Source organism: Equus asinus, chromosome 21, assembly GCF_041296235.1.
Source record: "Equus asinus isolate D_3611 breed Donkey chromosome 21, EquAss-T2T_v2, whole genome shotgun sequence".
NCBI classification, from domain to species: domain Eukaryota; kingdom Metazoa; phylum Chordata; class Mammalia; order Perissodactyla; family Equidae; genus Equus; species Equus asinus.
In genome coordinates this window covers 60187922-60211588 of record NC_091810.1, presented here as the reverse complement: position 1 = coordinate 60211588, position 23667 = coordinate 60187922, and the positions used below count along the sequence as shown (strand labels likewise).

Below are 23667 nucleotides of genomic sequence, written 5' to 3'. Positions count from 1 at the left end.
AACTTATTTCCTCAATTCTTAGATGTCATCAATTGGTTTAATAATACCTTTTCAAGAAAAAAAACAATGAGCATTTCAATTGAAGACATATTCCTATTTTAGAAAAGTGAAAATGTGAAAGAGAAAAAATATGTTCGTCTTAAATTCAGTCATGTAGATCCCGTACAGGCATCAAGAGAGACATTTGCTTGTCAAGAGTTCTCTGATGACGTCATTTCAATTCAGAAACAAAAGCCAGTGCATGATTGGTATGGTCTTAAATAGTGAAAGAAATGTCTATAGAGGCAACTTCATGGTTAAATGTCAACCGGCAGGAAACTGAACTGAGATGGTGACTGCGTCTCCTGATTTATGCCTGTGTGGGCAGAGACTCGTTTGCTCCAAGACCACCCCTTTCCCACAAAGTGCAGATGTTAGATCCTGGCTGAAATGATCAAGCACGTGCTGGCTAATTAACTTTATGTGCCACTGCAGAACAGCCTGGTAAATCCATACACATGCCACCACGTCACCTTCAGGCTGTAATTCTGTCTTCCGTAGCTCTAATCGTGCCTGATTTCTGCATTCCTCAATTAATTGCCATGGAAGTGTTGCTCAACATGGCAACCACATGGATTATTGCTAAAATTCCAGCTGGCACCAGGAAGATAAAGCACACTAAGCAGAGGAATTTTACTAAGAAGAGGTCAAGGGTGGGAAACTTCCTTATGAAAGTCCATTTGGCTTAAGGCGCTTTGGAGTTAGAGAGACCCGTACGTGGATCTTCATTCTGCAACTTATTAGCCGTTTATCCTTGGGTTTTGGTGGTCTCATCTGTAAAATGAGGTAATAACCTGAAGCAGACCCTCTGTGCCACCCTCCCATCCTTCACTGTGCATTGCTCTACTCCATTCACTCTCTACTTTCTGAAACAGCTATTGCATATCTTCTCTCTCTTCCAGTTTCCAACATCTCCTCCCTCTACCTCCCCTTTCCACTCACTCAGGAGATAGACTTGTTTCTGTCTTCACTGAGAAAATAGAAGCAATCAAAAGAGAAGATCCATGTCCAACCAGCACCAACTTTACCAAGCTGTCTGCATCTCTCTCTCCTTATAGGTAAACTACCTCATTCCAATCTAAGGTCAACCCTTCCTGCAGTGCACTGCATCTCACCTCCTCTCATCTGCTCAAGGACATTCCTCTAGCATTTCCCTCCTCTCTCTTCTGCAGCATAAGATTAATAACATGACGAAATAATCTTCCATATGTAAGCAAAACTAAAAAGAAAGCCACCCTTGATGCCACATCCCCCTCCTCTTTTCACTCATCTTCTCTACAGCAAAACTGCCCATTCTCACTACCTCCACTCACTCCCCTCTGGCCATTCTTTCCTGAAATCTTGCCAGTGGTTATCACCCCACCACTTCACTGGATCTGCTGCTGTTAAGGCCCCCAAAGATGCTCCCTTAGCCAGCCCTTACACCTCACATTACTCGACATATAAGCTTCATTTGATGCTGCTGGGTATTCTCTCTTTCTTGAATCATTTTCTTCCCTAAGTTTCTAAAACATCCATCTCTTTTGTCCTTCTTTTACCTCACCAGCTTCTCCTCAGATTTCTTTGTTTGTGCCTCTTAATCTTCTTGACCTCTAAATATTGGAGCACTCCAGGTCTCTGTCCTCAGATCACTTCTCTTCACTGTCTGCACTACCTAAGTAGTGATCTTGTCTAGTCTTATGGCTTTAAATACCATCTACATGCTCATGACTCTCAAATGTATTACTCCAGGTTGGACCTCTCTCCCGAATCCCAGAATCATATATCCAAGTGCCTACCTGGCAGCTCCACTTGAATTCCAAATAAGCATTTCACACTTAACTTATCTGAAACTCAACTCTGATCCCCACCCTTCTTCCTCACACGAACTTGCTTCTTCTGCAGTGTCTTCCTTTCAGTAAACGGCCCTTCCATTCACCCAGTTGCTCCAGCCAAAACCTTAAAAACGTTCTTAATTCCCCTCTTTCTTCCACGCTCCATGTCCAATCCCTCAACAAACCCAGTTGGTTCTACCTTCAAAATATACCCCAAATTCAACCATGTCTTGCCGTACCTCTACTGGACCAAGCCAGAATGATTTCTCATCAGGATAATTGCAACAGTCCCCAAGTGGTCTCCCAACCTCCCTCTTGCCCTCCTATAATCTATTTTCCACACAGAAGCCAGAGTAACGCTTTTAAAATAAAACTCAGACCTTGTCACTTCCATACTCAAAACCATCACCCTTAGGATAAATTCCAAAGCCCTTGCATGATCTGCAAGGCCTGGCATCAACGTCTCTGCCCCTTCTGTCCCTCATTGCTCTGCTCCAGACACGCTGACCTCCTGGTATTCCTCAAACACACCCACCTTGCACTCTTGTCGGGGCCTTTGCCCTTGGTTTCCTCACTTCCCAGAATGCTCTTCTCCAAAGTATCTCACACCCTCATGTCCTTCATGTCTCTGCTCCAAAGTCACCTGTCAGAGAAGGCTTCCTTGTCACTTTCTAAATCTTGGCTCTGCTTTTATGTCGACCACAGCCCTTATCCTTACCCAAATATATATATATCTTTGATTATTTGTTTATTTTATATCTCTACCCACTAGACCTTAAAACCTTAAGAGGAAGGATTTTACTTTTTTCACTGCTGGATCCCCATGCCAAGGGCTATACCTGGCTCATAGTGGTAGCACAGTAAATATTCATTGAATGAATTATTTAATGAATGAATGAATGATCTCTTACTCATAGGGTTGCTAGGATGATTACATGAAGTATATAGAGCAGTTTCTAGCACATGGTAAAGGACTCAAGAATATCTGTTTCTTCTACTATTATTATTGTTTATAAAATGGAGCTGGGCTGTGGCAGTAGTGCACAGAAGCCAGTCATTTTGTGACATCTGCTATTATCAAAGTTTGCTTCTATTTCTGCATTTCATATGTTCCCATCTGGCCTCTGCTCTTTTAGGGATAATTGGAGAAAGCATGTTCCTTTGAGCTCACTGCTCAGACTTTGTTTAACTTGTAGGCATTTCTTTTAAGCTGTCCACTTGAATAAGAAATGTCACTTTGACTTCCAAGGCAAATTCTCCAGCTCTGCCAGCAAGCAGGCTCCAAAAGGCTGACACAATTTCCAGCCATACTCCACAGGACAAGACAAATGCTACAGGTTTCTTGACATTATACTAAACTTCTGGGGAACAGAATACCGCATATGATGGAAGGGTTTGAAGGAGGAAATAAAGCACCTGACCGCAGTAGGGAGACCAGACTGGACATCTGTGTGTAGGCGTCACTCCGTCGCTTTCCCTGTCCTGGCAGCAGAAGGCCATACAGTGACATCTGATGCTCCCCTTTGATAAACAAGGCATGCGCCTTTATTATTTTTCAGAAATTTGAAATACATAAAATAGAGGAAGGAGCTCCCAAATAGCAGATTTGCTTTCCCACTCCACATCCCTTCCCATCCTCGCTGACCACCAGAAGTAGCTCCATCCCCCTACGGGTGAGGGGTATCTCCTCTCCATCCCCCAATTCATCCTCTGTCAACTCACCAACATGGGGTTCAGAGGAAGGCAGATTTAATTTTGAACCCTGGTCTTGACTCACATAAGTTGTGTGACCTTGAGCAAGTTCCTTGACCTCTCTCAGCCTCTATTTATCCGGGGGTCTTCACTGAATGATTGGGAAGATGAAGAGGGGTTACCTGGTGAAGCACTTAGCCCAGCCCCATACTCCCAGCTCCCTGCTCCCCTGTTCTGCCCCATCACCCTCCTTTCATTTGTGCCATGGAGAATTCTCAGCTGTCTCTGAGCCGTCATCCTCTGAGACCTTCACAGCTGTGCCCTAATATAATGAGGGTAGGTGTTATTGTTCTATTTTTGAGACAAGGGTAGCCAATTTATTGAACCATCTGAACTCCATGGGGGAAAAACAGAAAATGAATTAATTTTTTTGTGTGATGATATTTGCTTTGATAAGCCTGCCTCCCCCTGGGTTGCACAGCCCATGACAAAATCTTGGCAGATTCCATAACTTCCTGGTTACGTTAATTTATTAAAATCTGTCTAGAATAAAACTCCCACCTCGCCTCCTATCTAAGTCTTCCTTCCTTCAGCACCAGCCCAGTTTCCAGCTGCTGGAAGGGCTTGAAGTGAAGAAGCTCTGTTCTGCTCCTTTGCTGCTTCCAGCTCCTCACTCAGCGTGGCTGAGTCTCAGCAAGGGGTTGTTTCATAACCTCCTCTCATTTAGCTTGCTGGAGATGGAGGGTCCCCTTCATAATAAATACTGCACTCCCAGAGGCTCACGGCTCATTCCCCTCTATCAGTCAGGGTGTGCTAGATTACGGTACAGTAACAACCAACTCCAAAGTAACTCCGGAGCACTTCCTTCCTCCTCCTTCTTCGGCAGCTCCAGCTCCTCTGTTGGGTTTGGGCTGACGGGCAGAGGGAAAGAGAGAAGAGTTTTGGCTGGCCACTGTATCTGACCTTTCTAGGTAGGCTGTTGCTGCTTCTCTGGCTGGCCCTTTCTGGCTGACGATGCCCCATTGCTGGCCTTAGTGGGGCTCCTCTAGAGCTGTATAGCTCCCTGAAGTGGAGAGCTGTCTTCATACGGCCACAGCCAACTTCAAATGGACAACAAAGTACAACCCCACCTCATGCTGGGAAGATAGAGATAACAGCACTGTAGGCTGTGTACACACAGTAGATACCCAACTTAATGGTTTTAAACACCAGCCACCTCTAGTTGATGGTTCTGTGGGTTGACAATTTGAGCGGGACTCAGCTGGACAATTCTGGTCTCATCTAGACTCCTTGATTCCCTGCAGGGAAGCAGGGCAGCTATGCTTCTGGGGCTTACTCGAGTGATGGGAGATAACTGGACCATGTTTCTCTCATCATCCTTCAGTTTGTTCCTATGGCAGTTTGGCAGGTTTCCAAGAGGGACAACAGAAGCACACAAGGTGTCTTAAAGTCTGGGCTTGGAACTGGCTTAAAGTTGCTTCTGCCACCTTCTATTGGTTAAATTCCCAAAATCAAGAAGATTCAAGGAGTGGGGGAAATACACTCCACCTTTGATAGGAGGAGCTGCTCTGTGCATCACAAAGGGGAAAGGTAGAGAATGGTGGCATGTTTGCACTCTACTCCAAGCATTAATGACCACCACATCTTCCTGGTCTTCTGAGGGAGAAGTCGAGGGGTTGATGCAGAGGTGGCTACGCTTGGCAAGGCCAGATCAACTAATCTTATATGTAGGAGTGTTTGACCACACTTGATGGAGGCCTTTATTAGACTCACGTGCTTAGCATCTTTTTGTCTGCAGCTTTGGGCCACAGACATTAACCCAGGCAATAGGCAGGGTCCCCATGACATCCACTTACAACAAGAACCTACTTCAAAGGTGAAGTGACCTACTGCAGGTCATGCAGTACTGTGTGCTTCGTTTCTTTTGTCTGGGCCGAGGGAAAACTGTGTAGTAAGGGCTGGTGATATGAAAGCAGAGTAAATACCAGAGACTTTTCAAAGGCCATTGTGGCTGGGATGAACAGAGCAAGGTAGCCGTGGTGCAAGCTGCCATCAGGATCCGGAACCTGCCAGTCTCTGGAGCACATGAGAAGGAGCTTTCCTTTAAATTTAAGAACAAAGGAGACTTCATGAAGGATCTTAAACAACAGGCTCACATGTTCACAAAAGATCCTCTAGCTCCAACATGAAGACTAGATTGGAGGTGAAGACTGGACCAAACCCAGACCTTTGTTTCAGAAGTTAGCACTTTTTCAAACCCATTTTGGTGCCTCTTCATAAGACCCAAAGGCAAAGGAGAAGTGGACTAGTTTGCTATGGCCAAAATCAAGCAGCAGGGCATGGGGAAGAGCAGAGAAAGTCAAATGGATCATTCCACACTGTGTTCTCCTCACACACATGCGCACAAGTTACTGGTCCACATGCTTCAGACCCCAGCAGGCTTGGGAGTTTCTGGTTTGTGTTCTGTGGGTAGCCAGATTGATTCTGAGTCAGACGGTCACCTCTTCTGCTTTGCTGTGTTAGAGACAAGTGGCTGCTAAATCACCATAGGAGAAAAAGGCCAGCAGAGGCCCCGGATTACAGACCCAGCCTTTGAGCCCAGGAGATTGTATGCTTAATATTTCCAGTGATTCAAATTCAAAAGGCAAATGGTGTCTAAATCCCAATGTCATGGGACATTTTGACAGCACATTGCTAGGACCTCAAGGAGGCAGGGAGGAGGAGCAGGGGCAGAAGCAGAGGCTACATGGGACCTCTTTCTGGCTTGGCAGGGGGCGGGGAGGTGCTGCTGAACCCCCTCTAGGCAATGACACCACTTCACCCACACAGGGACATATATGAGCCTCCTGGGGTCCAAGGGTGTCAGTAGGAACCGTGCAGTGCATGAACAGACCTCACCCCCACAGCATGAGTCTGCATGATCATAAGAGAGTCTGTTCTGTCATTGCATTGCAGCTCCAGAAACTAAAACGATCACTTTCTTTCAAGACCAAGAGTTTACGGAGCAAAAGTGCTGACAACTTCTTCCAGCGAACCAGCAGCGACGTGAAGCTGCAGGCGGACATGCTGGCTGAGGTCAGCCCCAGCTCCAGCCCACTCCCGGCTCCGGGAAGCCTGACGTCCACGCCCACCAGGGCTGGCCTGCACCCAGGTGGAGGCGGCAAGGCCCACGCCTTTCAGGAACACATCTTCAAGAAGCCCACTTTCTGTGATGTCTGCAACCACATGATCGTGGGTAAGGCCTTCTCCTGCCCCTTCCTCCAGGTCCCAGCGTCCCCTGAGAGCCAAGTGAGAGTGGTGTAGCGCAGTCTAGGTCCCGCGTACCCAGACTCTGAGCCTCAGAGGTTCACCTGCAGGATGATTATATGAGAGCATTTGGGGGAACAATATTTGTGAAAAGGTAAGAGAAGAAGGACTGGGCAGAGGAGAAGTTTGGTTGTGATACAGTTGTAACAAAGCCTTCAGCTCATCCGCCGGGGAGCTCTGAAGCCCTTTACAGTCATCTTGCATTAAGGCTGGAGGTCTGGGACTTTGTACCCCTGCATCACGTCACTGTGTATGGGCAGGCCCTGAGAAGAGGGCATAATCTTGAAACAAAGCTGCTCTGTTTAGCCAAGGGCAATGAGCAGAGAGAGAATCAGTGGGAGGTAACCAAGACACTGGGCAGTTGGGGATCAAATGCTTCAGTTCTGCCTGGGGACCTGAGTGAGCATCGCAGCGTCCACTACAGTGTGCATGGCGATGTCTATCTGGGGCAGCCTGGGGAGGGGTCTATTGCTTGGGAAGTTACAGGTGAATGACCCAGACAGGTGTGTGTGGGAGGGATGATTCTGGAGCTGGGCGACCTTGGAGAGGCTCTGAACCAGGCAGAAAGGGTGATTCAGCCACCATTACAACTCTGGAGCCTGAAAGGACCCACTCATGGTACGTCAGAGAAATGGTGGTAGCCTGAGAGTCTTAGGGGTTGTACCCAGATGAAGAGAATGACCTATAAGATGTCCCAGCTTGGTGGAGAATGTAGGCCGTTCAGAGCCACACGCATGGACTCCACAGTTCACTCTCTTCTGCCTCTCCTGCATCAGAAACCTGATGACCAAACAGACGGGAGAAATCAGAAAGGGAATTCGGGTGGGACTCGCAGTTGTTTCAAGAACAGCGGTATATCCTAGTATTTGACCAGTCACCAGGAACCAGAGGGAAGGGGAAGGATGCAGGCCCTGGTTTGCTCTCAGGGGGTGTGAGGATGTACCCTCCAGGATAGGAGAAGTTAAAGAGAGGAAAATGAGGCTGAAAATCGAAAGATGCCAGGCTGATCCAGCTGTGGACCATCTTCCTGAGACAGGGCTGATACCCTAGACATGTAGCCAACCAAATGCCTGGAGTGCCTGGAGGAACACTGAGGAAAACAGGTGTGGGGATAGGCCTTGCCCACCCTGGGATCCAGTGCCAGGCGTACGCTGTCGCTCTTGCTCACTTACAGCCTGGACGCCCCAGCAACAGCCTTGGCAATGAATGCTTCAGGGAAGAACACTTTTAAGATCAACAGCCTCAGATTCCCCAGATGGCAGCCAGGGCCTAGTGTGGCTCTAGGCAAAAAGCTAATATGTCGTTTCATCTCACCTTCCAGCTCCTCTCCCCTGACACACACCCCTCCCTCCCAACTCCACCGTCTCCCCTTCAGTACCGATTTCCTGCAGGCTGGCATCTCTTCTGAGTATGACGGTTGTCTTAGATCAGATTCCCTAGAAGCAGAGCCAGGGATACAAGGGCACATAATTTATTGAAGGGATTCTTCGGGAGAAGGGGCGGGGAGTAGACACGCAGGGAAGGAGCTAAACGAGGAGGTGGTCTTAGGTGGATCTCACTTCAGCCTGATCTCAAGGGAGCTCTGGCACGTGAATTGCATGAGTAGGTCCTGCCTTGAGGCAAGGGGCCAGACTTTTGTATCCTGGTGTGAGTGAGCTTCTCTCCTCCTCCCAGGATAGAGATCGTTTCATAACCCTCTGAGCAAAGTGGTTCATGTTCTGCTGAAGGCAATTTTCTGGAGAACTGGGTAGCTGTGAGTCATTAGCAGCCAGCATATATACCACCAGTGTATTTGCTACTGTAGCAAATTACCACAAATTCAGTATCTGAAAACAACGCAAATTGACTGTCTTATGGTTCTGGAGATGGGAAGTCTGCAGTGGGCCTCACTGGGCTAAAATCAAGGTGTCAGTAGGGCTGCGTTCCCTTCTGGAGGTTCTAAGGGAGAATCTATATTCTTGCCTTTTCCAACTCTAGAGGCTGCCCACCCCTTGGCTTGTGGCCCCTTTTCATGTTCAAAGTTAGCAATGGCAGGTCACATCTTTCTCACACTGTCATCTCTTTGGTCCTGACTCTTCCTCTTTCTCAAGGACCCTCGTAATTAGAGTGGACCCACCTGTATAAACCAGGATAATCATCCCATCTCAACGTCACCTGATTAGCAAACTTACTTCCACCTGCAACCTTGATTTCCTCTTGCCATGTAACATAACATATTTACTGGTTGTGGGAATTAAGTCATGGACATCTTCGGGAGACCATTATTCTGCCTCTGCACACCCAGTAAAGGGTATGTGGGCTGGACATCAACAGTGTCCACCACAACAATAGAAGAAAACCTTGGTTGAAGATCACAAGACTGGCCTTTGTTGATTCTTGTCTATTCTGGCTCTGATGCCAGTCATGTGATTGTGTATTCCAGCTGATGGCTTTGTAATGTCATATGATGAGAGGCCATTTTCATTCGAAGCGGGCCAAGAGGTATCTTTTTGTTTGGTGCACAAAAAGGGGAGAATGCTGACCCATATTTTGCTCCTGGCGATTCCCGGGACATAATGAGCCCTGTCCCTTTCCAGATAAAATGAGATGAGGGGGTGAGGATGGTAGAAAGACCATGAGCATGGAATTAGACGGCCTGGATTTGAGCCCCATGCAGCTGTGTGACCTAGTGCCGGTGACTCACCTTCTCTGAATCTGTGCCCTCATTTTATGTGGAGATGATAATATCACCATCAGGGTTTTGTATGGATTAATGAACTTATAGAGGGGAAGTACCAGGCATATAATAGGCTCTCAGTAAAGGGAGTCCATTGGAGTTGGTATTATTTTCATTGTAATTAATGGAGAATGTAATCATTACTCTACTGAAGCAGAGAAAGATATTTGGAGGATAAACCAAATTACTTTAACAGAAAGAAATTTCAAAACTTAATAGGCATAAATAATTGAAAAAAATAATATCCAGATAACAAGAAGTTATCTAGTGAGCCCCTCATCTACGCAGCCATGTCTTGCGTACACCTTAGGATTGTCTCTCATTCTGCATTTCATATTTTGTGAGGGATATGGACAAGGAAGCGAGTGATCAAAGAGAGTGATCAAAATGGTGAGTGGTATGTCACAATAAAATTGTGAGGAAACTCTGGGAGTTTGGTGTGGAAAGGACTTAGGATTTGGAGCTGTGTTTTAAAATACCACATTGGAAGAGACAAGGTACTCATTCTATGTGGCTTTAGAGGGAAGGGTTGAGAACAAGGAGTAAATTTGAAAGGCAAATTTCAGTGAGAATATAATGGTTTAACTGATGCACTTGACCTGTAATTGAATGAGCTGCCTTGTGAGCAGCAAGTAGTTTAACTGCTGTCAGTCGTAGGTCCTCTGGAAGGCCTTTCCTTACTTAATTATCTGATGTTCTTTAAAGTGAGACGTGGAATGTTTGTTGCTTCCCAAACAGGCCAATGTCTGTCATCATTGACCTTGGACATATCAATGGTTTCCAGTATGGCCAGGAAGGCAGGGTTCTGCAAATTGCTTCACCTTCAGCCAAAACCCCATTAAGGGGTGGGATATTCAGAATGAGTGGAAACATCAGCCCCTCTTGTGACAATACACACAACACCAGTCCTCAACTTCAGAAAACCGTTATCTACTCACGCTCTCATATTCTAGTCACTATTATTCATTTTCTTCCTTTAACCAGGCCACATTTAGGTATAGTCCTTGTATCAGTCAAGGATTTCCTCAATAATGCTGTGTAACAGCTACTCTCAAACTCTAGCACTTAAAGCAGCTTTCTCTTACTCTCACTCAGGAATCTTCAGGTCAGCTGGGGTTTGGCTGATCCAGACTCAGCTTAGTTTTTGCATCTTTTCTCTATTTCTTATCTCCTTTCTTTGGACCAGTAGGCTAGCCATGACCTATTCTTCTCATGGCAAGGACAAGGGGAAGCATACAAAGCTTTTTAAGGCCTTGGATTACAGGTGGCACACTGTCACTTCCGCTTTTGTTCCACCAGAATGTGGACCAAGCCCACGTCAAGGGATGGAGAAGCGTACACACGCCTCTCCAGCAGGAACTGCAAAGATACTTTGCAAAGGTCACAGGTACAGGGAGGGGTGAAGAATAGGGTCAATAGTCCAATCTACTGCAAAGCTCGGGATGGCCTCTGGATTGCTGAACGCTTTTTATTTGGCAGATTCTAAGTCATGCTTCCGCTTCACTTCTCCATCTAGAAGTGATGCCTGGCAACCGACTGTTAGGCTGGTGGGGAGGGTGTCTCAGCCTGTCCCATGCTCAGAATCCTTAGGCAATTTGGCCTCCAACTTAGTTTTTGTGTCTGCCTCTCTAGCTTCTGAATCTGATGCGTCACTTTCAATTTCCACACAAATTTCCACCAGGCCTTTTCAAGGCAGTGCTATTCATAACCCTTAAATAGGTGATGATGAGTCTCTATTTTAAATCTCATTGTGATGAGTGTGAAAAGACAAATGGAACATGTGTTTTTAGAATGAGTAACGGAAATGAGTTCACCTCTGAGGAATGTCATAATCATTATCCTGAAGAGGATTCTAGGTACACCTCAAGTACAACAACAATTTTGAAAGACTGTTTTGAAAATCACAAAAAGCATACCCTGGGCTAAAGAGAATTGTGCTATACTTTTCTCTTATCAGAATTAAATTTATATTGTAGCTACCTTTTTAACTTAAAAAGGAAAGAGGAAGAAAATAGTCAACAAGGCACACTGCTTTTTTCAAAGATGCAATCAAAGTAAACCAGACAGTAGGCTCCTTCTAGGAAAGAAGAAGGGGGTTAGAGAGACCATGTGAGGCAGCAGAGAAAGGAAAGAGAGCAAAGGCTGGAGGAAGGAGGTGAGGCAAGGAAGAGAAGTCAGGTGACGTAGAGGCTGATAAATGTTTCAACTTCCCAAAACAGTGTGTAGGGCATTGTAATCCCTGAAAACGGAGCACAGTTGATCTGCCCTCTTTCTCTTTCTTTACTCTTCAAACCTAGCTTCCTGTCTTTACATGTATTTCCTGAAGATTTGTTTCCTTCAAGCTACAAGTCATCTTCATATTCTAAATTCTAGGGAAAGACCACCTGCTGTTATCCCCTTAGAATGACATTTCAAAAAATATTAAAGCTGGTTTTTTTCCCTCTCAACTGAGAACTGAAGGTTATATAATGATGGCCTAGAGACATCAACTCTCATTTGTGCAGTTTCTAGCTGATGGATATTCGTTTAAAACTAAAAGGAATCTGGCATCCTCACTGTCTAGGGTTTCTGTGCCGGAATGGACACTCAGAATTGGGCTTACAAGGCCTCACGTTTGTGCCTTGCCTGACTGCCTGTGCCTTAAATCTGAAAAGGCTACATATTTGCCACAAGAAAGTGACCAATAAAAGTAGACCAGGATCCCAGACTCATTCCCTACCCGTCTGTTTCTAATTTCCTTAGCTCCTTCACTCTCTCACTTCTTCTCTAGTGCCAGCTTTGCCCTTGCCCTTGGACTTGACACCTGAGACTGCTCCTCCCCTACTGACCTGGCTCCTGGACCCCTTAGTTAAGCAGGCACTGTGGTATGCCCTCTAGCTAATCTAATCTTGCCTCCAGCACCTTTATGATCACCTCCTTAGACTATCTCTTTCCAGTAAATTTGGTAACCTATGCAAACCAAAGATGATCAACCCAAGCTTTCATGGAGACATGAGAGAAATAAGTAGTCAGGTGTGCCTGTCAACCCCAATGCTGAATACCTCAGCCTGTGAGTCAATAGGACTCAAGACCCAGTCTTAGACTAGGAGAATTCTGAATTGCCTCTTGTGCTTGGCTAGAAGAATATACCTCCTCCACCAAGCAGAGCCACTCTTGCCATCCTTAGGCCTTGGCAATGGGAGTTAGGGGTGGGAGACTCATCCTCACTGTGCATCACTTAAATGTATTCCATCTGTGGCACTCTGTCTTTACATTGAGTTAACTGTCTACAATGACTCATTTCAAAAGAGCATTGAATGTTCTTCTAATCTGGGTCTCATTGAAATTTAGAAGACTTGAACAAGTCAACATGCATTATTAACATAACTAACTCAATGCTTAAGTCTACTCCATCAATTAGGGAGGTTTTTTCCAAGGAACTCTATTCTATTTACTGCCAGATACCTTGTTTCCAAAACTATTTTTAAATTAACTAAATGTTTTTAGTTGTTGTCCATGTCGAAAACACGGCATATTAAAAGAGCTCATATTTTCTAAACAAGTATTTAGCAAAATGGCTGGATTTCATTGCCTAAAATTTTGACTTCCCTTATATAGTCCCTGAATAGTCAAAGAGTCATTTGCTTCCAAACTGTCCAAGAGGCAACCACTGGGGAAAATAATAATGACTTTGTCTTAGGTAAGAATCCCTAAAATGGACCTGAAATAGAGATTCTCATGAAAGTGGCTTATTATGGGGAGTACCCTCAGGAGAAGGGGAATCAGAAAAGCGAGAGGAGAAAGAGAAGGAGCTAAGCGAGGATATGGTCTCAGCTGGAGTTGTCTCCAGACTGACCCCACCACAGGGAGCTCTAGAACACAGGTTGCATCACCTAGTGGTCCCACCTTGAGACAAGGGGCTGGCTTTTGTGTACTCCAGTCGCTCAGTCATTGGCCATGGCTGGCCCTGGGAGGCAGTGGGGGTGTGACATCCCAGGCAAGGAGGATCCCATATGGCCAAGAACAATTATCTGAAAAAGGGCACGTGTGAGCCATTAGTAGCCAACACTCACAGCATCAACATGATAAATAAGATCTGGACCAGGCAGCAACAGCATCACATCATCAGTAAACATACTTTAATGCTACAAGATACAACATAAAAACATCCTCCACTAGGAATGAATTTAAAATGCAAATGGTCTTGGCATCATTGTACCTATAACATTGTATTACCATTATCATGAATCATATAACATGAGGAAATATTACATTAAACTCTAGTCCAGGACCTTTCTGTCATGCTCTTGTTTGACCATTAGTTTAATTGTTTCCTGACTATTCTGACCTAAAAAGCCATAAAACATTAATCAATCCATGAATGGAAAGAAAAAGAGATATATACACACACATACATACATATATACATAAAACTAAAAAGACAAAACAGTGTTCACTCACCAATAAAGTTGTCTTTTGGTGGGAATAGCCAAACAGAAATCAAGGGGAATATTAAAAATCGATGTCAAATATGTGTATTCTCAGAATGGTATTGAAACTCTGAGGTGTCATCAATCATTTAACTGGACAATTGTTTTAAGTGCTGTACAACTTGTAATAAGAAAATACAAATGCTCTCTAAAACCTTTTCTTCAGTTTCAAATAGATAACTTTTCTTTGGGCCATGGTATATGTCCTTCTTAAAATGCAGTACCCAGACCTCAGTGCTTTGTCCAATGGGATTGTTAATCTCTGGTGTCCATAACTTAACTGCTACTTTCCTACTAGAGGACAAAAATGCAATGTAATGCCCAGTCCAATAGACATCATTTCTTTGTATTGTCTCATAAAGCCCCCTTGAGAGAATCGTGTTAATTCTAGGCACAGAATTTCAAGTGAAAGTAAGTAAAACTGGGGCACAGTCAGGGTTAGGAGATGGTGACCCTATCAGAGGAGGAATGTTTGCAGGAGGTGCCAGTGTTTGGCCTGGAGAAGACTTAGGGGAACGTGATCATTGTCTTCAAATAGCTGAAAAGATCTCATCTGGAAGAGGGTTTAAACTCACTTGGGATCCCAAATACACAGTGATGGATGATACAAGGAGGCGGAGTTCAAGATACTGAAAGTAAGAGCTTCTAAAAGTAATTCCGGAAGTAGGCACCATTGATATGGGGAGAGGGGATTTTCCATGATAAAATACATGTTTGGAAAATGCTATACACTATACTCCCGTTGGATATTCATGGCACACACTGGCATTTTGAAGTCCTGCTATCCTGAAAACAACCAAGTGTTGTCAATGGAGAACAGAGACAGTGGAACAAATGGGTGTAACTGAAGAGTTCTCCCTCCTAACGTCTACTTTTCTCTGCTTCCACTTGGCTGCTATTGGACATTATTTGTCATGTAGCTCTTTAATGTACACACTTCAGAGAGCCTTTCCAATGCCTGCAATGGAAACTCATTAAAGAGTTATTAAGACTTCAATATCAGGGCCAATGTTCTTCTAGAACATTGTACCTAGCACCTTTCAAGTAAAGGGGCTGAAAATACTTTTAAGCTAGCATCTTCTGTTAGTTTCCTGAAATTTTAGGCCTGCTGCCAAGTACTATGTATTTTAATAAATTTGTCATTGAAAATTACTTAAATAAAAAAGTAAACCACCTTCCTTCCATCAAATATCGAGCAGAAATGGATGTTGGTGGACTCCAAGGAAGAAGGTATCTTAGAACCTTATAGAGAAATGGAAATAGCACCCATTATGGGCCAGTAGTATGCTCTGGGGCATCATATGGGACCTCCATGTCATCACTTTGAAAATGTAAATATCCTTAACCTGATGCCAAAAGAGAAGATAGTATGAGAGGAGGTGGAGGACCACCCATATTACCATATTTCCCACCAGTCTGCCTCAGACATCCTATTCCCTGTGGAAGATCCTAATATTGTTTTCTGAGCCCATTTTCAATGCCTTACCTTTTTGCTGTTCTTTCTGAAACATCTGGAATTCCCTTCCTTCTTGTTCCATCTTTCCATCTATTCTAATCCTAAATCTATCAGGACTCAATTAAAAGCTTTCTCCAGTTCTTTGGTGACCATTTATTTTCTCTGAACTTTCATGTCATTTCTCAAACAGACTAGACTCTGGTAAGCTCCTCAAAGACATGAGCAAGTCTATCTTATGTGCCTCTTCCCACAGCAGCAAGCACAGCACACTCCTGGCACATAGTGAGTATTTAAGAAGTAGTAGTGATGCATGGGAAAAAACAATCTGCCTTCCAATACCAACCAACAGAAAGAGAAGTGAACTGAATGCTTTTGTCATGAATCCCACTGTTATAATAACACTTCCACCTTAATTTTTTTAATATTTGCCTGATATGCCTTTATATACATTTAACTTTAAAGCTTTTTTGTGTTATCTAAGTGCTTCTTTTCAAAATAAACATAATTGGATTTTAGATTTATTTTTTGCCCAACTTAAAGTTTTATTCTTAAACAGAAGAGGTTTATGGATTTGCATTCATTGTTATGAATGAAATGTTTGGCTTTCCTTCTATTATCTATATGATTTCTGTTTTATGTTTCTCATTTCCTTCCATTTCGTGTGTGTGTGTGAGAGAGAGAGTGTGTGTTAGCCATGTGTGGTTTATGTGTTCTTTCCTTTTATAACCTCCTGTGTTTTGGAAGATATATAATATATTCTTCTAATGATTATCTCTGAGGTTTCCAAGAAACGCTCTTTACTTTACATTTCTCGAGTTATTAAAAAGTAAAAATAAATATGGTATTTTGATTCCTCTACTCTTCCAGATAAGCTTACCAAACTTTTAATCCTAACTCCCATCCCACCAGCGATAGTATTTCCACATCTTGTTTTTGCAAATTAAGTATGCACTGTTGTCAATCCAGATTTTTATTGTTTTCCAATGTCTTGCAATTCATACCTTTGATTTAGAATAAATCTCAAGATATACGTACATTTTATAACAAGATTTAGACATCTATTTAGACGTTTCTAGTTTTAACTGACTTCAATATTTACAACCAATTCTATTATTACGTAATGTCTCGATTGTTAAGCTCTTATTTTTGTTTTGTTTTGTTTCTCAGTTGTGCAGTGTGTATTTTCAGTAATATTGTTCAAGAAGAGAACATGAGTACTAAACACATGAAGGAGTAAATTGCCGTGGGTCCCAGTTGCTTGGCTAATGAATCTCTTGCAGATTGGGGCAGACTGGTGAGCAGAGGCCAACTCGTGGCTTCTTGCAGGTTCTGCTTAACGTCCCTCTGCCATATTCTGTGGCTCCATTTCTCTGCCCACTCTGTTTTCACTGAAGCAGGTAGCACACTCCCCCCTTTTAGGTTAGTCTGTGAAATCCAATAAGCTGGGAACTGCTGCTTTATGACAGTAATTAAATCATCTGTAGTGTCAGTTCTGTCCTTCACTGCCTTTAGTAAGGATTTCAATCATGAAATTTTATTTTTTGCTTTCCTATGTTCCCCACATGTTCCTCCAGATTTTTTTTACTTCTTCTTTTGACTCCTTTCTCATAATATCTGGTTCTCTTGTATTTTATTGTTAACCAAAAGCAGATGCTGTCTATAATTGTCTTTTGTTTAGTGTAACCCTTGAAAATATGCCTTCCCTTATGGCATTGTTGAAAGGGGTGAGGGAGATAGGTTATGTAATGCAGTCACATGAACTAGGCTAATGGCAAATGTCACAGCATAAACTCCAGAGAGCAGGGGCTGTGTGTGTCATGTTCACTGTACTAATAGCACTTAGCACTAAGCCTAGTACCCAGGAATAGTTCTTCTTGTAATAATTGTTCAATACGAATTTGTTAAGTGAGCAAATGAACAGATGAGTGCTCAACCAATGAGAAATATTAGAATCAGAATTATGGTTATGATTTTTTTTTATACACAGAGCAAAATATTCAGATTTAAGAAGATAAAACTGCAGATAACCGTTTATCCATCAACCGTGGAAGGCCAACTGTATGCCAAGCCCTGTGCTAATATCTAACATCTTCACAAATTTCAAGTGAGGAGACTGAGAGTTGGCAAAGGCAAAGGAAATAGAATTTATGTAGAAACTGGAAGAAGTAAGGAGTACTCCCGTCCACCTTAAGCTGAAGGCCTGTTGGGCCTCTGTCCATGACAGACTTTGCTGTATTCAGTGGACAAGATGGGTTTAACAGGCTTCATGATGCTCTAACTGGCCTTCCCAAGCCATCCCACCCCTTACCGCCATCCAGGTGATCAAACTGGATGTCCTGAAACCAAATCACTGATGGGAGGATATCTAAACCCCATTTGGGGTACCAGTTTGGGGAAGATAGGAAGCCAGAGGAACTATAAGAGTCTAGTTCTTCTCAATGTTGTTGGTCATCCTTCTAAATTTGTTCCTAAATCTGCTTTTCTTACTGCACACACGTGCTGATATTAGGAAGATATGGACACTGCCATCCCCCTCCACCCCATCCTTAACCACGTCATGACTGTTAAGAACGAGAAAGGGATCAAGTGGTGAAGAGAGAGTCTTGATATGCACACAGCTCTCCAGAAAATGAAAATTTCCCAAGTTGCCAGACATTGCTGCTATCTTATCAATGTAAAAAAGAAAACGTGGAACTTCCTTCCTCTGAACTGTTTATTTTACTAGTAATTGACTGAAGTCTTAAATGGTCAAATTTAGGAAAAAGCAGTAAAAAAAAAAAATCTAGCCAAAGGAAAAAGACTATCCCTCTTAAATTATAGATCATGATGTTAGTGAGTGCTTTGGCAATTTCTCGAATCATGGCATAGAGATGATCTTTCAGAAAAATAATGTTTTTTTGCCTCAAAGAAGATATTTGTATTTTAGGAGACTTTTAAGATTCTATTTTAGCAGAAAAAAATGAAAATATAGCAAAGTATTTTCACTGCATAATAACAGACCGGAGAGGGGAGACTGTCTGATAATTTAAGGCGTTCTTTTGTTAAATGTTTAGTCATTTCCTATAGGTCACCAGCTACAAGCTATTTAGTAATATCACAGCAAATATCTTCTAAATAGGTATTTCCATGTCCTTCCGAGACCCACTGTGCTTTCTATAATTTCTCCTTGTCCCATCAAGGAAGAAATTAAAAATATGCCCAGGGCAAAGGGAAGGAGGAGAAATCATTCAAGATAGAGTTTGAGTGGACAGAAAGTAGACACTACTGTGATTCCTGGATGCACTTTGAGAGTTGTCTAAACTTCAAGCTCAAAATCTTTTCCTGGATATGCTCTTGCTGATTCATGCCTTCCTGCTTGAGGTTTGTACCACCCATGACAAACAAATGTAGAGAGGCTGCCTGCCTTTGAACCCAAAGTTAAATCCATGTTTGGAGGCTAGGGAGCTCCGTGAATCGGCCACCTCCAGTTATAAACACAGGGAGATAGGGACCTGTTGGAAAATGTGTATTCTGCACTTCCATTCAGCTGCCATAACAGAGAATGCTCCACTGACCTACTTTAGATTGGTCCCCTTGGTTGTGCAGCCACAGTGGATACCACATCATAAAATGACAGAACTGGGCCAGTAATAGAAACTAGGACGGCCCATTGTGTGTATCTGGGGCTCAAAGCATCAGGCGTGTGTATGTGTGTGTGTGTGTGTGTGTGTGTCTATGGGAGACACACACCTGTACATTGTGACCCAACAATTAAGAAGAGAGGATGGGGGACCATAGAAATATATGGCTAATTGCTGCTAAAGCGTTTTATTTGTAGCTTATCCAACACCGCCTGGTTGCTAAACCAGAAAAATAAAGCATAGATTACTCTATCACATGCTAAACTTACCTGGAAAGAAAATCCAGAAGCTTATAGCTACCCTGCGCTCCTCACCCCAACAACAATGAGAACAAACAAGCCATGCAGGAGTGCACGCGTTTACACATATGCGCACTTGTGCACACCACACACACTCCCACCTCCAGTCAGGGGAATGTGTGTTTTCACTGACACAACAAGAGCGTGGTTTAAAGAGTTCACATCCACTTCAGCCTGTATCTGACCCCTTACAATGTAAGGTCCAAGCACCATCTTCACCCTGCTTATAATGTCAGAAAAAGCAGCAGCAAGAATCACTTATTAAAACTGAGGGGGGACGATGAACCAGCCCGACTCTGTTTGACCCAGAAGGACTGTACCATTTGCATGTGATCAGCCTGATATCCTTGTTTGAAAAGAAAATGTCAAGGACCATTTTCTGAGCATCTGTTTTCTCATTTTAAAAATGGAAATAGAAAATGCCTTTCTGGTGGATTTGGTATAAAGATTAGATGAGGCAGTACCTAAAAGCAGTAGTGTTCAGTTAATGGTAGCTTTCCAGGCTCTTTGCTTCTCCCTGTCTTCCTGTCCTGCTATCACAGGGGACATGCACTGCTGCTGGCCTGCCCTCTCACCCGAGGTTGAGTCTCTCACTTCAACTGCCAGAACTTTTCTGCCCAGATGCCTCATGAATGCTGAAGTGCTTAAAGATGTCCACCATGGAACAAAGTGTCTTCTTCCCCCATAACATCTGTCCTCTCCTGCTGGGGCAGATGGCATCTGCATGCTCTCAGCTGCCCGGCCAGAACCTCAAGGCCGTCTTTGACTCCTCCTTGCCCCCTTTCTCCAGAAGTCCCATCCACCAGCACACTGTCAATTCTACTTCCGTGACTTCTCTGCAGTCAGGCCCCACCTCTCTTCCCCACTGCTCCCACCCCAGTCCAGGCTTCAGCATGTCTCAAATGAATTATTTCAAGAACTTCCTAAATTATGTTCTTTCTATCCATCTCTACCTCCTCATCCACTTTACACGCTGCTGCCAAACATCTTCTGAAAGCAAACTGACTGAATTGCTGCTTTTCTCGGGAATGCTTGCATTACTCATTGCCTAGAGAATTACACTCAAGCTCCCTAGCTTGGCGCTTATTCTAAAACCTGCAGTAGCTAACAAAGGCAAAGAAGTAAGGGCTTTATCCCATCAGATTTAGAGAAAGTGAAACTTTCCTTACTATGCCTGACAGTCATCATCAATGGCACTAGTGAACATCTAAAAGTAGATCATTGCAAATAAATGCAAAATACAGACCTGCAAGAGAAAGAAAGAATGGTGCAGAGGGGTCAAGGGGTAGTTATTTGCATTTTGGCTCTGCGCTTAGTAGGTTGAATGACCGCAGACAACTGATCTACCTTCTCTTAATCCCAGTGTCTTTCAAATGAGATTGAAAATAGCAATACATTACTTCACGGGATTTACTGATAAGTAAATAAAGTGATGCATATGAATGTTCTTTATGGACTATAAAATTCAAAAACTGTTCACTATTCTTAATGCTATCTTTATGTATGAAAAATTATTGCTAACAGTATGCCAAATTCCTAGGAAAGTACTTTGGGGATGGAGAAAAAGTGTAGAGCATAGATTGGCCAGTCCCTTCTTGGGAGGCCTGAGGATAAATACAGATTCTCAAGCTAGAGAACAGTTCTGAAGAAAGCAAATGAGATTATGAAAACTGCAGACCTCAGAGAAGAGGAGAAGGCAGAGCTGCAGAGATTATTAATACTGGGGTCAGGGATGTCAAGTCCAGATATTTCCCAGATGGTCATGAGAAAGTGATCATTCAGGAGGACGTCTCCTCTCAAAACTTTAAACCAAACTCATGTAGCAGAAGGAAAGCTTGGCAGCCATGGTCTTACAATGTGAACTGATGACCCAGAGGGTAAAGGCTGTGGACTGCAAACACAAAACCCTGGGCCAACCCAACCCCCCTTGCTATTTTTAAAGCTCCATGCGGGTGAGGGGCAGGGAAAGTAGGGAGAGTTTTTCCACTAGTAGTCAGGAACCTAAATAGGAAAGATCAACAGAGGCATTTATAAACAATGAATGCCATTAATTTTTTTAAGCTAAGAAGGGGTTGGAAATGATGTAGTATAGCAAGGAGTGGGGAATATAGGCAGGGAAAGATAGCCCAAGGGTCTTCACATTTTTTAATGGTCCTTTCTGCTTGCTTGATGGCATTTCAAGTCACTGGTGAATTACTAAATGAGTGAATTTCCCGGAAAACTTGGAAATCATCTTGTTCAATTGAACTCATAATAGGGGAGAGATAGAATGGGTTATTTTTAATCAAGCTCCCATGACTAGGGTTCAACTGTGATGGAAAATATGTTCCCTTTTCTCGCCTTTAGCAGAAAACTTTGTAACCATTGAGTGATATCTAAAGTTTTGGGGTGGTTTAAGGTGTATTTTGTAATTCCAAAGCTCAAGCTTTTTCTAGTACACCAAACTATGAGGACCGTGACAGGTAATTTCAGGCTCCTTTTAAGATGATGAGGAAAAGGTCATTGTACGTCCTAGTTTGAGCTATGTCTGCTTAATTTCCCAGCATGGTGCAACAAGAAGACCATTAGACCAGGAGACTGGACAGTAGTATTTTAATACCAACTGCTAACTACCTGGGAAAGAGAAAATGAAGTACAGAAATAATAGAGAAAAGAGCTAGTTTTAAACTTTCATAAGATTTCTAACTTTGTCTCTTGCATAGATATTCATCTCATTCTTTCTTTCCACAGATACTTAATAAATATGAGATGCTTTATAGATAATTGAGGATGTACATGTAAATATCTGAACTGAGACATATACAAAGTGCCAGAGAAACCCAAGTGAGGAAACCATAGCTCTGCCTGAGGAGAAAGAGATCAATGAAAGTTCCATAAAGAATGTGGCTTTTGAGTTGGGCACTGACAGATGAATAGGAGTTCACCACTCCCTACCAAACTCTTTATAATTCTTAGAAGCACCTTCCTGTTGAGTAAAGAACCAAAACATGCTGTGTTTTCTTTAAAAGAAAAATGTAACAGAGCCACCTCTTAATTTCTCAGAAGCTTATGACATAGCCTACAGATTTATCCAGGTTAACCTATATCCAAAAGGTAAAACCAGTGGTTACGCTACTTGGTTTTGGTCTGAAATGGTATTTAAAAAGAGTTCTGGCCCAGTTCATCCTTTTATCCCTGATTTCCAAACGTAATGGGTCAAAGATCCGGTACCTTGATGCAACCAGAAAATACAGCTAAAAGGTTTCAGTCAAGCGTGGTTGATTGAGGGGAAGAAATAAATAAGCAAAGAGATGCAATATCAAGTGTGGAGTAAGTCAGACCTGCTTCAGGATTCTAGCTCTACTACTGACTAGCTAAATAATCTTGGGTAAATTGTTTAAACTCTCTGATTCTCAATTTTCCATCTAAGTGAGGAATAATAACTAACTTCAGGGGTTGTCGTGTTAGAACATATGGAAAGTCCCTAATTCTTGAAGATCCTGAGCACAGTGCCCATATCAAGTGGCCTGATGGCAACGGTCTCTGAGTTTTCAACCTTTCAGAAATAAAGATGGGCAGTTCTTCTGTGTACAGGAAGGAAGAAGGACTTTGTAATCAGGATACCTGGGTTCAACTCTCATCTCTGCACCCTTTTCTCCATGGGGCCTTAGACCAAGGGCTCCCCTCCCCAAGCCTCAGTTTGCTCAGCTATAAAAGAGGGCGGAAACTAATTGTTGCTCTCCGTCCCTGGTTCACCACCACAGGTAATTCTGCCTCCCAGGTCGGGTTTCAAGATTTAGCAAATAAAAAGACACAGCACCCAGTGCAACTTGAATTTCAGAATAACAACCAATAATTTTTTAGTATAAGTGTGTCACAGGCAATATTTGGGACACAATCGTCCCATGCAATATTTGAGATATTCTTATACTAAAAAATTTAAAAAATACTAAATTATACTACAAAGTAATTTGTTATCTTAAATTAAAATTTACCTGGGCTGTCTGTATTTTATTTATCTAGCAGCTGTTTCCCCAGGGACATTTGACAGTGTCCAGAGATGTTGTTGGTTGTGACAATTTAGGTGGAGGGGTGCTACTGGCATCAAGTGGGTAGAGGCCAGGGCTGCTGCTAACCATCTTACAAGCACAGGACAGTCACACATACACACAGCAAAGGATTATCAGACCCCAAATGTCACTAGCGCCGAGGCTGAATAACTCCACTCAGAAAACATGGATTAAAAAAAAGTACTTTGAAATCTCTAAAGTATTGAA

General features: G+C 43.1%; 1 protein-coding gene across 5 annotated transcripts in view; it reads left to right on the top strand.

Annotated features, from left to right (window-relative positions):
- STAC (SH3 and cysteine rich domain) overlaps positions 1 to 23667 on the top strand; it is a 151387-nt gene that overhangs the window by 54941 nt on the left and 72779 nt on the right. For 3 of the 5 annotated variants that reach the window (XM_044754895.2, XM_014845807.3, XM_044754896.2), the window contains one exon: positions 6501 to 6780. In XM_044754895.2, coding sequence (XP_044610830.1) covers positions 6501 to 6780 — 280 coding nt within the window. The remainder of the gene's footprint in view (positions 1 to 6500; positions 6781 to 23667) is intronic. The other 2 variants (XM_070492713.1, XM_070492712.1) reach the window with 1 other exon arrangement.